Source organism: Podarcis liolepis (genome assembly GCF_965112155.1).
Source record: "Podarcis liolepis genome assembly, chromosome: 17".
Taxonomy (NCBI): domain Eukaryota; kingdom Metazoa; phylum Chordata; class Lepidosauria; order Squamata; family Lacertidae; genus Podarcis; species Podarcis liolepis.
Window position 1 is genome coordinate 2,966,882 of NC_139571.1, and position 12,149 is coordinate 2,979,030.

General features: G+C 46.0%; 1 protein-coding gene across 1 annotated transcript; it reads right to left on the bottom strand.

Moving 5' to 3' along the window:
• Positions 1-882: 882 nt before the first annotated feature.
• On the bottom strand, positions 883-8,563 carry LOC310696655 (blue-sensitive opsin-like). The gene is made up of 5 exons (XM_083482394.1): positions 6,814-8,563; positions 6,306-6,474; positions 5,886-6,051; positions 2,606-2,845; positions 883-1,020 (listed from the first exon to the last, which is right to left on the bottom strand). The coding sequence occupies exons 1-5, from the start codon at positions 7,199-7,201 to the stop codon at positions 892-894; spliced, it is 1,092 nt and encodes a 363-aa protein (XP_083338520.1). The 5' UTR covers positions 7,202-8,563; the 3' UTR covers positions 883-891.
• Positions 8,564-12,149: the final 3,586 nt, after the last annotated feature.

A 12,149-nucleotide genomic window follows, 5' to 3' on the forward strand; every position in this document is an offset into this window, starting at 1 on the left:
TCCAATGGAAGTCATCAGGCAATTTTTGTGATCCATGCCCTGCAGCTGCCATGCAAAAGTGTTTGCATTCAGAGGTTTAGGGTTACCTTGAACACAAAGCTCATCTGTGGTGTTGTGTTCTGCTTTGAGGGTTATCAGACCTACTATCTGCAAGCATTGACATACATTTTTGCTGCCTCCTGCTGGAGGTAATGAAATATGGAGGAGGAAGAGAAAGGGAAGGTTGACTTGCAATTTTACTATCTAAGAGGATAAAATTTTCCCTCCTCCAAATCAGACACCTGTGGCCAGATGTGCCAGATCTGATGCTGGTGAGAAGGGACTGTTCTCTCATGGAGGTGGAAGTAAATGAGTACATGCACTGCACTTTGTCAAGCTAACCGTTCATAGCACACCCAATTCCTAATGCACATAAACCAGAGCTCAGAAAGACATTCACATATAACCCAGATGCTCTTCTTTTTACAGATTTGCCAGCAGTGGCAGAGACAAGGAAGGCTGGACCAGCCAGATGTCACTTCCACAAGGCGAGGGTCTTGACTGTTCTGCAGCAGCTGGTAGTGACTCCCCTGATTGCCATCCATAGCTTTTCAGTGTGTCCAATAACCTTGCTCACCTCAGTGGGACAGGAAGAGCAGTCCATGAGCACAACAACTGTTTGTAGTGCAACATTAATTGTACAGACGGGTGGAGCAATGCCGGTTGGGGTATGTAATGTGAGCGCCCTGTACAGAAACCAAATGCCGGATGCAACGAATGGAACTGCAGTGGGACCCTTGCAGGAGTAATGCACACATTGGGCGCATCCTGCTGTGCAGGGCAAAGGGTGTTGCTGCATACAGTAGAAGTGTTCCCTGGAGGTAGAGTGGGTGGTGTGGGCATTGCTCATGGTTACGCTGGTGACACCTGGCTGGAAGACACCGATGAGACCTGGGTGGCTTGGGAGGAACCCGAAACATCCTCCTCCTCACCAAAGGGGCTTTTGCCACAGAAGACAAGCTTCAGCATGCAGGAACGAAACTGAAATGGAGAGAGGGTTAATTAGCAGGGATGTCACAGCCCTAGGGAAGAAGGACACAACAGTTTTCTGAGCCCTAGTCCATACAAGAGAGGTACAGTGCTGAATGCCAGGGTTCCAGCTCTGATTTTCAAACTTAAGGGAAGCCTGTTCACATCTGTTCATCTGCCAAGGAACCCCTGCACATTGCAGAAGATTGTGACACATTTGCCTTCCTGTTCCATCACAACATTGCCCCTCTCAGAGCGCAACCCTGAACCATGCCTAACATTATTCTGTGGCTACACATTGCAGGCGAAGACAGACAGTGGTGCAGAAGCTGTCTTTCAGAGAAACTTCTCAACAATTACTGACCTTCTCATTGTCCACTGTTACTGACACTTTAGGGACAACCTAGCAGGGAACCATAGGGTGCTCCTCAAGTTCAGTGTGAAAATCAGAAAGCTCTCTTCAAAACGGAAATGTCTCCAAATACATGTACTGCTATGCATACTCTGTAGGGCAGGTAATTTGACAGAGGGGCACTGAGTGCATATCCTGAGATGATACCAGAGTCCTTGATAAGCTCAGGGAGAAATGTTGACATGTAAGCCAAGTGAGGGATTTTATATTCTCTGCGTGAAGTTCTGGTCATAGGGGGCACAAGTGAACATTCAGGGCAGTGAGGAGAGATTGCCAGAGCCCTAAATGATTCCAGGGAAATCCAACAGAGCATACGAGAGGTATGGGATAATAATAATAATAATAATAATAATAATAATAATAATAATAATAATAATAATATACCCTGCCCATCTGGCTAGGTTTCCCCAGCCACTCTGGGTGGCTCCCAACAGAATATAAAAAAAACGCTAAAATATCAAACATTAAAAACTTCCCTAAACAGGGCTGCCTTCAGATGTCTTCTAACATTCAGATAGTTGTTTGTTTCCTTGACATCTGATGGGAGGGCGTTCCACAGGGCGGGCGCTATTGCTGAGAAGGCCCTCTGCCTGGTTCCCTGTAAGCTAACTTCTCTCAGGGGGGGAACCACCAGAAGGCCCTTAGAGGTGGACCTCAGTGTCCGGGCTGAACGATGGGGGTAGAGACTCTCCTTCAGGTATACTGGGCCAAGACCCTTTATGGTTTTAAAGGTCAGCACCAACACTTTGAATTGTGCCCGGAAATGTACTGGGAGCCAATATAGGTCTCTCAGGACCGGTGTTATGTGGTCTTGGCCACTCCCAGTCCCCAGCCTAGCTGCTGCATTCTGGATTAGTTGCAGTTTCTGGGTCACCTTCAAAGGTAGCCCCACGTAGAGCACATTGCAGTAGTCCAAGCGGGAGACAACCAGAGCTTGCACCACTCTGGCAAGACAGTCTGTGGGCAGGTAGGGTCTCATCCTGCGTACCAGATGGAGCTGGTAGACAGCTGCCCTGGACACAGAATTGACCTGTGCCTCCATGGACAGTTGTGAGTCCAAAATGACTCCCAGGCTGCGCACCTGGTTCTTCAGAGGCACAGTTACCCCATTCAGGACCAGGGATAAATGTGCCACTCTCTCTTTCTACCCAGACCAGCTTGGTTATAGATGTTTCCCGTGCTAACCTGCTTGTTCATGAAGACGTAGATGACAGGGTTATAAACAGAGGAGGCCTTGGAGAAGACAGAGGGGATGGAGGCCAGACGAACGTCAAAAGGTTCTCCACGGTGGGTCACTACCCACAATGCAAAGGAAGCGTATGGCAGCCAGCACACCAGGAAGCCCATCACCATCACCACTACCATCTTGGTCACCTCTCTCTCAGCCTTCTGTGTGGTGGCTGACTGTTCCTGCTGCTTGGCAACCTGATGAGGTGGGGAGATGATTAACCATGAGTGAGAATAACTGAAGCCCAGGCGGCAGAGTGCACACAGTACAGGGTTGCCATATTGATGGAGAAAGAAAATGGAAAACTGCAGCACTGGTGTATTGATTAGGTCTACAGTGAGCAAAGGCACTACCTGAGTGGGTGAAGGGGGTTCAATCTGCCGTAATAAAACACTGGCTATGCTTATCACCACAACCTCTGTCTCTCATGGTGGAGCCTAGTACCCATGGAGTAGATTTCTGAATGCAAGGTCTTAGCTAAGAATCACTACATTGGGAGGGACCTTGTGGTTTATCTGATTGAAACCTGGTTTTTCCTCCATAGAGCATTGCCAAGTGACGTCATTCTACCTTTTATTTAAACCTTCCATGATCAGAGGTTCCACAACTATCACTGCTTGTGCTCTTACGAGTTCGCTAACATTCGGCCTAAAAATCTTCCCTTCAGTGCAAGTCCATTATTTTCTTACCCTACCTCCTAGTTGATATGGAACATAATCCACTGAGCAGCTTTCCTCTACAAACCCCATATTTTTATTCCCAAAACAAATATTAATTCCTCTTCCTACTCCTTCCAGTTCCTTCATATTTTCTTCATTGCACTTTCTGCATTAGCTGATACAGGGGGAAGCAATTCCTTAAAGCAGTGTTTCCCAAAGCACGATACATGTACCCCTAGAAGTACGTAAACAGAAATTTTAATGTTACTTTAACATTGATTTTTTAGCTGCAGCAGACAATTCAAAGATAAAATAGTATTATTAAAACTAACCCCAAATTATCTTCGCCCAAAAGGGGGCTGCTGGTAAGTCTAAGCTCTCATAAGGGGTATGTGATCATTGTAAGTTTGGGAAGTGCTGGTTTAGAAGATTGATGGCAGGAACTGTGCATCTGTACACAGATTTGTACACACTGGTGTGCCTTCATATGTGTGCAGTGCACGAAAGTATGCAGATGTAACTCAACACACATGTACAGCTGCCATTGCAGCCGAATCTGTTGATGCCTTGCTTGAAAAGTATTGATCAGGGCCCTCAGTGTGCACAGCACTTGGCGCAAGAGTTGGCAGGAGCCGGGCCTCTTCCCCTGGTAACCACAAGAAGGGGAGGAGAAGCTGACCTTCGGGACGCTCGGTGCGCACCACTTCAAACACTTGACAAGCGCAGGCATGTGACATCACACACGCAATCTGTGTGCGTGACACCAGTCCCCTCAATCGGCTTTGTAAGTTGGTGTGTATGAGCAGAAGTAGTTGCACCACTCTCAGAAGTTCAGGGCATTCACTGTGGTGGCCCCTAAGGTATAGGATTTCCAGCCCACAAAGGGGCATCCGGCACCTTCCTTGTGTAAGTTCTGCTGCATGCTGAAGATGCATATGACTGTGGCCTTTGACACTGGGGATATATATATATATTAGGCCCCATACCATTCTTGTGACTGTAATTTGTTTAAAACTACTGTTAATAATACATATTTAAATTGCTGAGACCTGCCCTGGGATATGTTTTTAATTCTGTATATCTAAATTGCTGTAGCCCATTCTGGTGAAGCATGGGTAACAAATCCAAACAATCCATCAATCAATCAATCAATCAAAACAGAGTTTGCATATAACCCCCCCCCCAATATACCGGTAATCATGTGTCCTACGCATCATGAATGCACAATGAAAAGAATGTCTCCCCCCACAACAGTCCCAATGACCAGTGGCGTAGCGTGGGTTGTCAGCGCCCGGGCAAGGCAAGTAATTTGCGCCCCCTAACCCGTGGATTTGCGCCCCCTAACCCTAACCCCCAGATGTTGCGCCCGGTGCAGCCGGCCCCCCCCTGCACCCCCCACGCTACGCCACTGCCAATGACTTCTTTTCTCCACCCGAGGGGGAGTATCAGCCAGGGACATTTTAATTAGGATTGCAGAAGCAGGGTAGATAGTTTACGTTGCCTATTTGTATGAAGTAGTACCAATCCTTATTTGGCTCCCTGGTGACAGTTATTTAGAGATATTCAGTTGTATCCAACATAGCACAAAGTAAGTGTCCTGCCAGTTCAAGTATATGTGTTTGTGCAACGGCGTTTTCTCCCCCTCCCCTCCTCTCATGTGCATCTTAAATCTGTTCTAGGGGTTCCCCCAATCCCCCAAGGAGAGGGGGAGAAAGTTCCACTGTGCAAGCACAAACCCTTCCACGGATGGGATGTATTTGTTGGATACTGCCCATTAACAAGACACCTTACATGCATTCACACATTTAATATCACATCTCATTTGGCCCTTAGGCATGTGGCACCTACAGAATTTTGCATTAACCTGTGTCTGTGTAGCATGGAGTCAAGAGCATGTCACTTCAGGAAACAACAGACATGAGTTCAAATCCCCGTCCAGGCAGGGGTTGTAGTCCACCAGAGCCTCCCGGTGGGGAAGCAGGCCAAAGAGGGGCCACACTTGCTTTTAATATACAACAGGGGTCAGCAAATTTTTTCAGCAGGGGGCCGGTCCATTGTCCCTCAGACCTTGTGGGGGGCCGGACTATATTTTGAAGAGGGGGGGGGGAGAACGAATTCCTATGCCCCACAGATAACCCAGAGATGCATTTTAAATAAAAGAACACATTCTACTCATGTAAAAACACACTGCTTGCTTTATTTATTTATTTATTTATTTATACGCCACCCATCTGGCCACGCTGATTCCTGGACCATCCGCGGGCCGGATTTAGAAGGTGGTTGGGCCAGATCCAGTCCCCGGGTCTTAGTTTGCCTACCCCATGTTGGATCTTTAGCTTCTCCCACAAAAAGGATACTTGGCAACAAGACTGGAAAGAGCTAATGCTGGCTGGTGGACTGAGGCATTCCACAGTCGCTTCACCTGTTCTTACCCATCCCTTTCTAGACACTCCTCTTCAGTTTGGACAGTTACACACCTGAGCAGATTTTCACCCTGGTGGTGGTGCTGTCTGCTACCTTTCCTTACTGCTGTGTCTCATCAGAGGGGAGCAGAAGGGAGGAAAGAGGTAGTACTCACTGCCCGCAGGGTTAGAAGAAGACGACCGTAAGAAAAGACGATAACAGACAGGGGCACTCCAAAGCAGAAGGAGAAGAGGAATAGGACATAAGATTCATTGTTCCACTTGTTGTTCGTTGTATACCAATCAGGACCACACGAGCACTGCAGCCCCTCAGGAATATACCTAAGGAAGTTAAACACTTTTCAGCAATAGGTTTCCACTAATAGCAGAGGGTGGCGTTAATTTTACCCTAAATACATTAGGCATGGCAAAGAACTGGTGAGGTACCTCAGGCAGAAGTGGGGGGAACTGTACACAACTCAATTCCATGTAAGGTATAAATTTCCGTCTTAGTGCCTTAACCCAGACTGCCTCTACTCCCATAATCTCAGCTCAGCCTTCCCCTCCCTGACATAACCTTATTCTCCAGCACATACCTGCTCCAGCCAAACAGGGGTGGTACTGAAGCCACCAAGCCAAAGACCCATGTTATCATGCAACCAACAATGGCATGGGTGCCTCTGAAGGTGAAGTTTCCCAGAGGCTTGCAAATGACCAAGTATCGTTCGAAGGCCACAACTGCCAGGGACCATAGGCTCACCATGCCTGGTTGGGAGTAAAAAACAGAGGACAGGATTGTCTAGTCAGCCCCCTATGCATATGGAAATGCAGATGCAGAAAACAGCCACATACCAATTCCTTGCTTTTCCCAAACCTCAGTCTCTGCTGTCTTATTCACAATGTGCAATTTCCCTTATCCAAGCTGTCTCTGGCTTGCTAACTGGCAATGTCACTTCACAGTACCCTGAAATCCTCAGATAGCCCCACATACCCATCCCTTACAATCCTTCAGCTTTCCCAGTCTTGTGTCTTCTTGCTCTCTCATCCCCCCGCTCATCCTCCTCATTCTTGCCAATGCTACTATGTTTCAAAAATTTTACTTACCCCCCAATGTGGCAGCAAAGCCCTCTATCTTGCAAGCCAGAGGGCCCATGATGAAGTACATGTGGGAGAAGCTGTAGAAGGCAGTGGTGGATCCAATGCAGACCACCACCAGGTTTGACACAGCAAGGTTGACCAAGATGTAGTTGAGGTGGGAGCGGAGCTTCTTGTACTTGAAAGTGCAGAAGATGGTGAGGATGTTGATGGGTACCCCAAGTACAACCAGTAGGAACATGAAGGCAGCCATGCTCATAAAGAGGCCTGGACTACCAAGGTGAGTCTGAGGTACCAGAAAAGGACTTAGAGTTGTGATGTTGGCAACATCCAAGGGCACTGGGATGAAGAAATTTTCCGGGAGGTCATCCTGGGAGTCAGAGCGGGCTTTGTGCATGGTGGGGATTGCAGTGGGGACAATGAGATGGAAATGATGGGGCTGGGGAGTTGAGAGGGTAGTGGAGTGTGTGCAAAGTAAGATGGAGTGAGCAGAGAAAACTGAAAGAGAGGGCCTGCTTGGGAATGGATGGGAAAGGCAGGTTGAGAGGCAACTATTTGAGATGGGGCAGAAAGAGAAAGAGAATCCGGCTTCAGTTCACATCCCTTTGCGAGGACGGAGTCACAAGCAGCCGGACGGCCCGGGGTACCATGGCGAGCGGGTAATGAGTCACTGTGTGGTTGTACAGGTTGCCTTTATACCTGAGGGGTCCCGAGGTCTCTTCTTCTATGGCTACAAATTATCTGTGCCCCCCCCCCGGCATTCCTGTCTTCCTTAATCGTCCTTAAGGCTGGAAAGCCTCTGCTAAGCCAAGCTTATCCTCAAGGACGGCAGAGCAGTTGTAGCCAAAGGGGCAAGGAAAGACAGGTTTAGCTGCCTGACAAGCCGCTTTGAAGGTACTTAATCAGACGGTGGAGCCCGATTAAGGACTCAAAGGGGGAGGAGGGCAGGTCAGATAACAAGACCAGCTAAGAAGCTGAGATGCAGAGTTTGAGGAGAAAATGTGCTCATTTCCTCATTGGGCAACTCCAGCAGAGGCTCTGCTGGCCCTTCCCAAGCCCAGGCTGCAGTCCCTTGCCATCCTAGATCCAAACTTCCTTCCGTTTGAACTGAGGCACTTCAATGAGGCCAAACCTCCCCTTTGCTACCCCAGCCTGACACTTGGAATGTGTGATCCATTTTAACTCACCTTGTGAGCTTTTCCCAGAACTGAGACTAGCACTCCATCTACTCTCAACAGCCCTGCTAAAGTCACACCTATGTTTCTAATTTCTGAAATGCAATGTGAATGACTTCTCCGTTGACACCACTATTTACCTTTGTGCTACTACTTACCAGCCCTGATTCAGCAGAAGGGAAAAACTGAATTAATTCCTATCCTAATTCCATTCCTCTGGTCCTATACAAATCAATGGAGTGGTGAAAGTATCTGATTTTGGCAATTTAATGAACCTATCTCTAGTACATGTACCTCCAATTTGGAACTTCTTCCACTGGACATTCTTTTCCTGGTCATTGTTTGCCACAATCCTACCTTGAGAGCCACAGCAAAATGTACATACATTTATTGCAGCAGTGCTAATTGTGCTTCGGGGAGATAGCTTGTTTTCACCAAGTATTGCTTGAAATACTACATATATGTATAAAACCAATAAGCCGCTCTACCAGGTGGACAGTCTACAGTATATACGACAGGTGTGTTTTTTTAAATAAAAATGTTCAGTATAAACCAATGGCCTCTAGTCTTTCAGTTTTTATATAAATGTCAATCTGTCTTATTCCTTGCTATTTGTTGCTTTCTTTTCCCACCTGCTTGTTTTCCCTCAATCCTAATAAAAATGTAATAAATGTAATAAGTAAATAAAATGTAATAAATCAATTAATGGTGGTTATTGATACAACACTCATTAGGTCAGTTGAAAATCATCAGCAATTATTTCCATATTGGTCCCACTTTTATTAAAAAGCGGTACAAAAGAGGTGATCTTCTGGAGCCTTCCTTCCTAGTGCAAATAAGAAGGGGAGCATCTTTGTCAGAATCAGGGGGGTGGGGGTTAAAATCCATGTGCTCTTTTTCCTTTTATACCATCCATGTTAATTACATTCATACAAGCTTGGCCCTTAGTATGCTTATATATCCACCCCCAGAACTTGTTCCAGTGACGTTGTTGTTTAGTTGTTTAGTTGTGTCTGACTCTTCGTGACCCCCTGGACCAGAGCACGCCAGGCACTCCTGTCTTCCACTGCCTCTCGCAGTTTGGTCAAACTCATGCTGGTAGCTCCGAGAACACTGTCCAACCATCTCATCCTCCGTCGTCCCCTTCTCCTTGTGCCCTCCATCTTTCCCAACATCAGGGTCTTTTCCAGGGAGTCTTCTCTTCTCCTGAGGTGGCAAAAGTATTGGAGCCTCAGCTTCACGATCTGTCCTTAGTCACCACTAAATTATAATTAAAAGTAAGTCAGACCATGTACCTATTTGCTTACGTAAAACAGCAGTTGGTTAAAAACAAAAACAAAACCATCCACCACTCCCGCCAGCTGTGCATTGTTATTGATCTGATTGGGTCTCTCCCCACCCCCACCCCCCGGATATTGGAAACTTGCAAAATATCTCTAAATAAAGGAATGGTTAGGAAAAGTTGAGTATGTGTTAATTATGACAAAATGAACTACACACAGGCCTGGTTTGCAGATCACAAACAGTAGACAAAATAAACTATAGTTTAATTTGAATGAGCAGTGTGTTGGTGCAGGCTGCGGCCAATAACATATTATGCCAGTTCTGATGGAACCACCCTAGCTGATGGTTTGCTGTTTGTTCTGACATACAAAGCTGTAACACAGCTTAGGATTTAGATACCTGATGGGTTGCTTGTCCCTATATACACCTCCCTGTTGGTTACAGAATCATAGAGCTGTAGAGTTGGACGGGACCCTGAGGGTCATATGGTCCAACCCTGTGCAATGCAGGAATCTCAGCTAAAGCATCCCTGACAGATGGCCACCCAGCTTCAAAACCTCCAATGATATGTCTGGAAACACCCTCTTATCTATGCCATGTTCACCAAGTATTTGCTGTGGGGCATGAGAGGGCCTTCTCAGTAGTGGGTCCCCAATGATGGAGTACCCTGGCATGTCAGCTTTGACTGGCACCAGTTAAAAGCAAATTTATTTGTCCTGGCTTCTGTTGATGTGGTTAATTTGTTTACGGTGGATATGGGCATGCTTGCCCTGCTGGATCAGTATGACTTGGGTTGAAGGTTCGATGTTTTATTTGATTATATACTTTGGATTTTTCATATTGCACCAAGTTCTGGGATTATTTTAATGATGAGCAGGCTATAAATTTTTGATAGTAATTATTATACACATATCCTGCCATTCTCTAAAATGCTCAAAATGGATGGTACCCTCAATATTGTGCCTCAATATTGTGCATGTTAGTTTTTTATTTGAAAAATTTACAGCTGTTTCAGACTGAAGTCACTGAAAGGGTGTACTACTACAAATGTATTAGAACAGGGTGGTCAAATTTCAGGTTTTCAAGATGAGCGTTGTTTTCTCATTTCAACCCGTAGGAGCCAGTTGGAGCCAGGTATTTAAAAAGTACTCAGTGGAGAGGAAATTTAGGAAAAGAGTGCCTCTGATTGCTTGCGGCTCAGAAATTTATTTTGCATACCAGAACTGAGCTCATATTCCTTTCACACAAAAGTCTGCTCTTCTTTTCTCCCTAAAGCTTTCTTAATTTTAGTGGCCTAATTTGGCAGGGTGGGGTTGCTGTCATTGGAAACCCATGCTGATTAATTGTAAATCACCCAGAGACAACAATCTTCCTTTGCTGCACCCCCTGGATTAGAGTCCGGCCTTGGTTTGTTCTAGTTAGAAAAGCTGCTTTGGGATTGCACACGTGTGTGTGTGTGTGTGTGTTGAAAAGGAGGGGGAGGCAATTTGTAGTGCAGAAACTGAAAGGCAAAGGAAGTGTTAAGCTACTCCGCTACTACTTGGCTCTAAATTCCTCACTCCAAAACTGTAATTAATTTTAAAAGAAAATTAAAATACTTGATTTGCATGTTACATGTAGCTAGCCCCTGCAAATTCTCTATTATTATTTCAATTAATTAGTTATTGGATACTTTTTTAAAAACTTCATAGTGCGTGACATAAGAGTATTGCAGTACAATAAAAACCATACAATCACCCATAAAACAAACCAAGTAAAACAGCAGCAAAAAACATTGCAATCAATATTAAAATAATCCTAATCTGTCAAGCGCATGGGATAAATTTTTACCTGGCACTCAGAGGATGTTAATGGTGGCACCAGGCAGACTTTACTGGGAAGAGAATTCTACAAGTAGGGGGCCACAATGGAAAAGGGCCTCTTCCTTCCTGTAACCATAGAATCATAGAATCCTAGAGTTGGAAGAGACCACAAGGGCCATCGAGTCCAACCCCCTGCCAAGCAGGAAACACTCCTGACATATGGTTGTCAAGCCTCTGCTTAAAGACCTCCAAAGTAGGAGACTCCACCACACTCCTTGGCAGCAAATTCCACTGTCAAACAGCTCTTGCTGTCAGGAAGTTCTTCCTAATGTTTAGGTGGAATTTTCTTTCTTGTAGTTTGGATCCATTGCTCCGTGTCCGCTTCTCTGGAGCAGCAGAAAACAACCTTTCTCCCTCCTCTATGTGACATCCTTTTATATATTTGAACATGGCTATCATATCACCCCTTAACCTCCTCTTCTCCAGGCTAAACATGCCCAGCTCCCTTAGCCGTTCCTCATAAGGCATCGTTTCCAGGCCTTTGACCATTTTAGTTGCCCTCCTCTGGACACGTTCCAGTTTGTCAGTGTCCTTCTTGAACTGTGGTGCCCAGAACTGGACACAGTACTCCAGGTGAGGTCTGACCAGAGCAGAATACAGTGGCACTATTACTTCCCTTGATCTAGATGCTATACTCCTATTGATGCAGCCCAGAATTGCATTGGCTTTTTTAGCTGCCGCGTCACACTGTTGGCTCATGTCAAGTTTGTGGTCAACCAAGACTCCTAGATCCTTTTCACATGTACTGCTCTCAAGCCAGGTGTCCCCCATCTTGTATTTGTGCCTCTCAATTTTTTCCCCCAAGTGCAATACTTTACATTTCTCCCTGTTAAAATTCATCTTGTTTGTTTTTGCCCAGTTCTCTAATCTGTCAAGGTCGTTTTGAAGTGTGATCCTGTCCTCTGGGGTGTTAGCCACCCCTCCCAGTTTGGTGTCATCTGCAAATTTGATCAGGATGCCCTTGAGTCCATCATCCAAGTCGTTGATAATGATGTTGAATAAGACCGGGCCCAAGACAGAACCC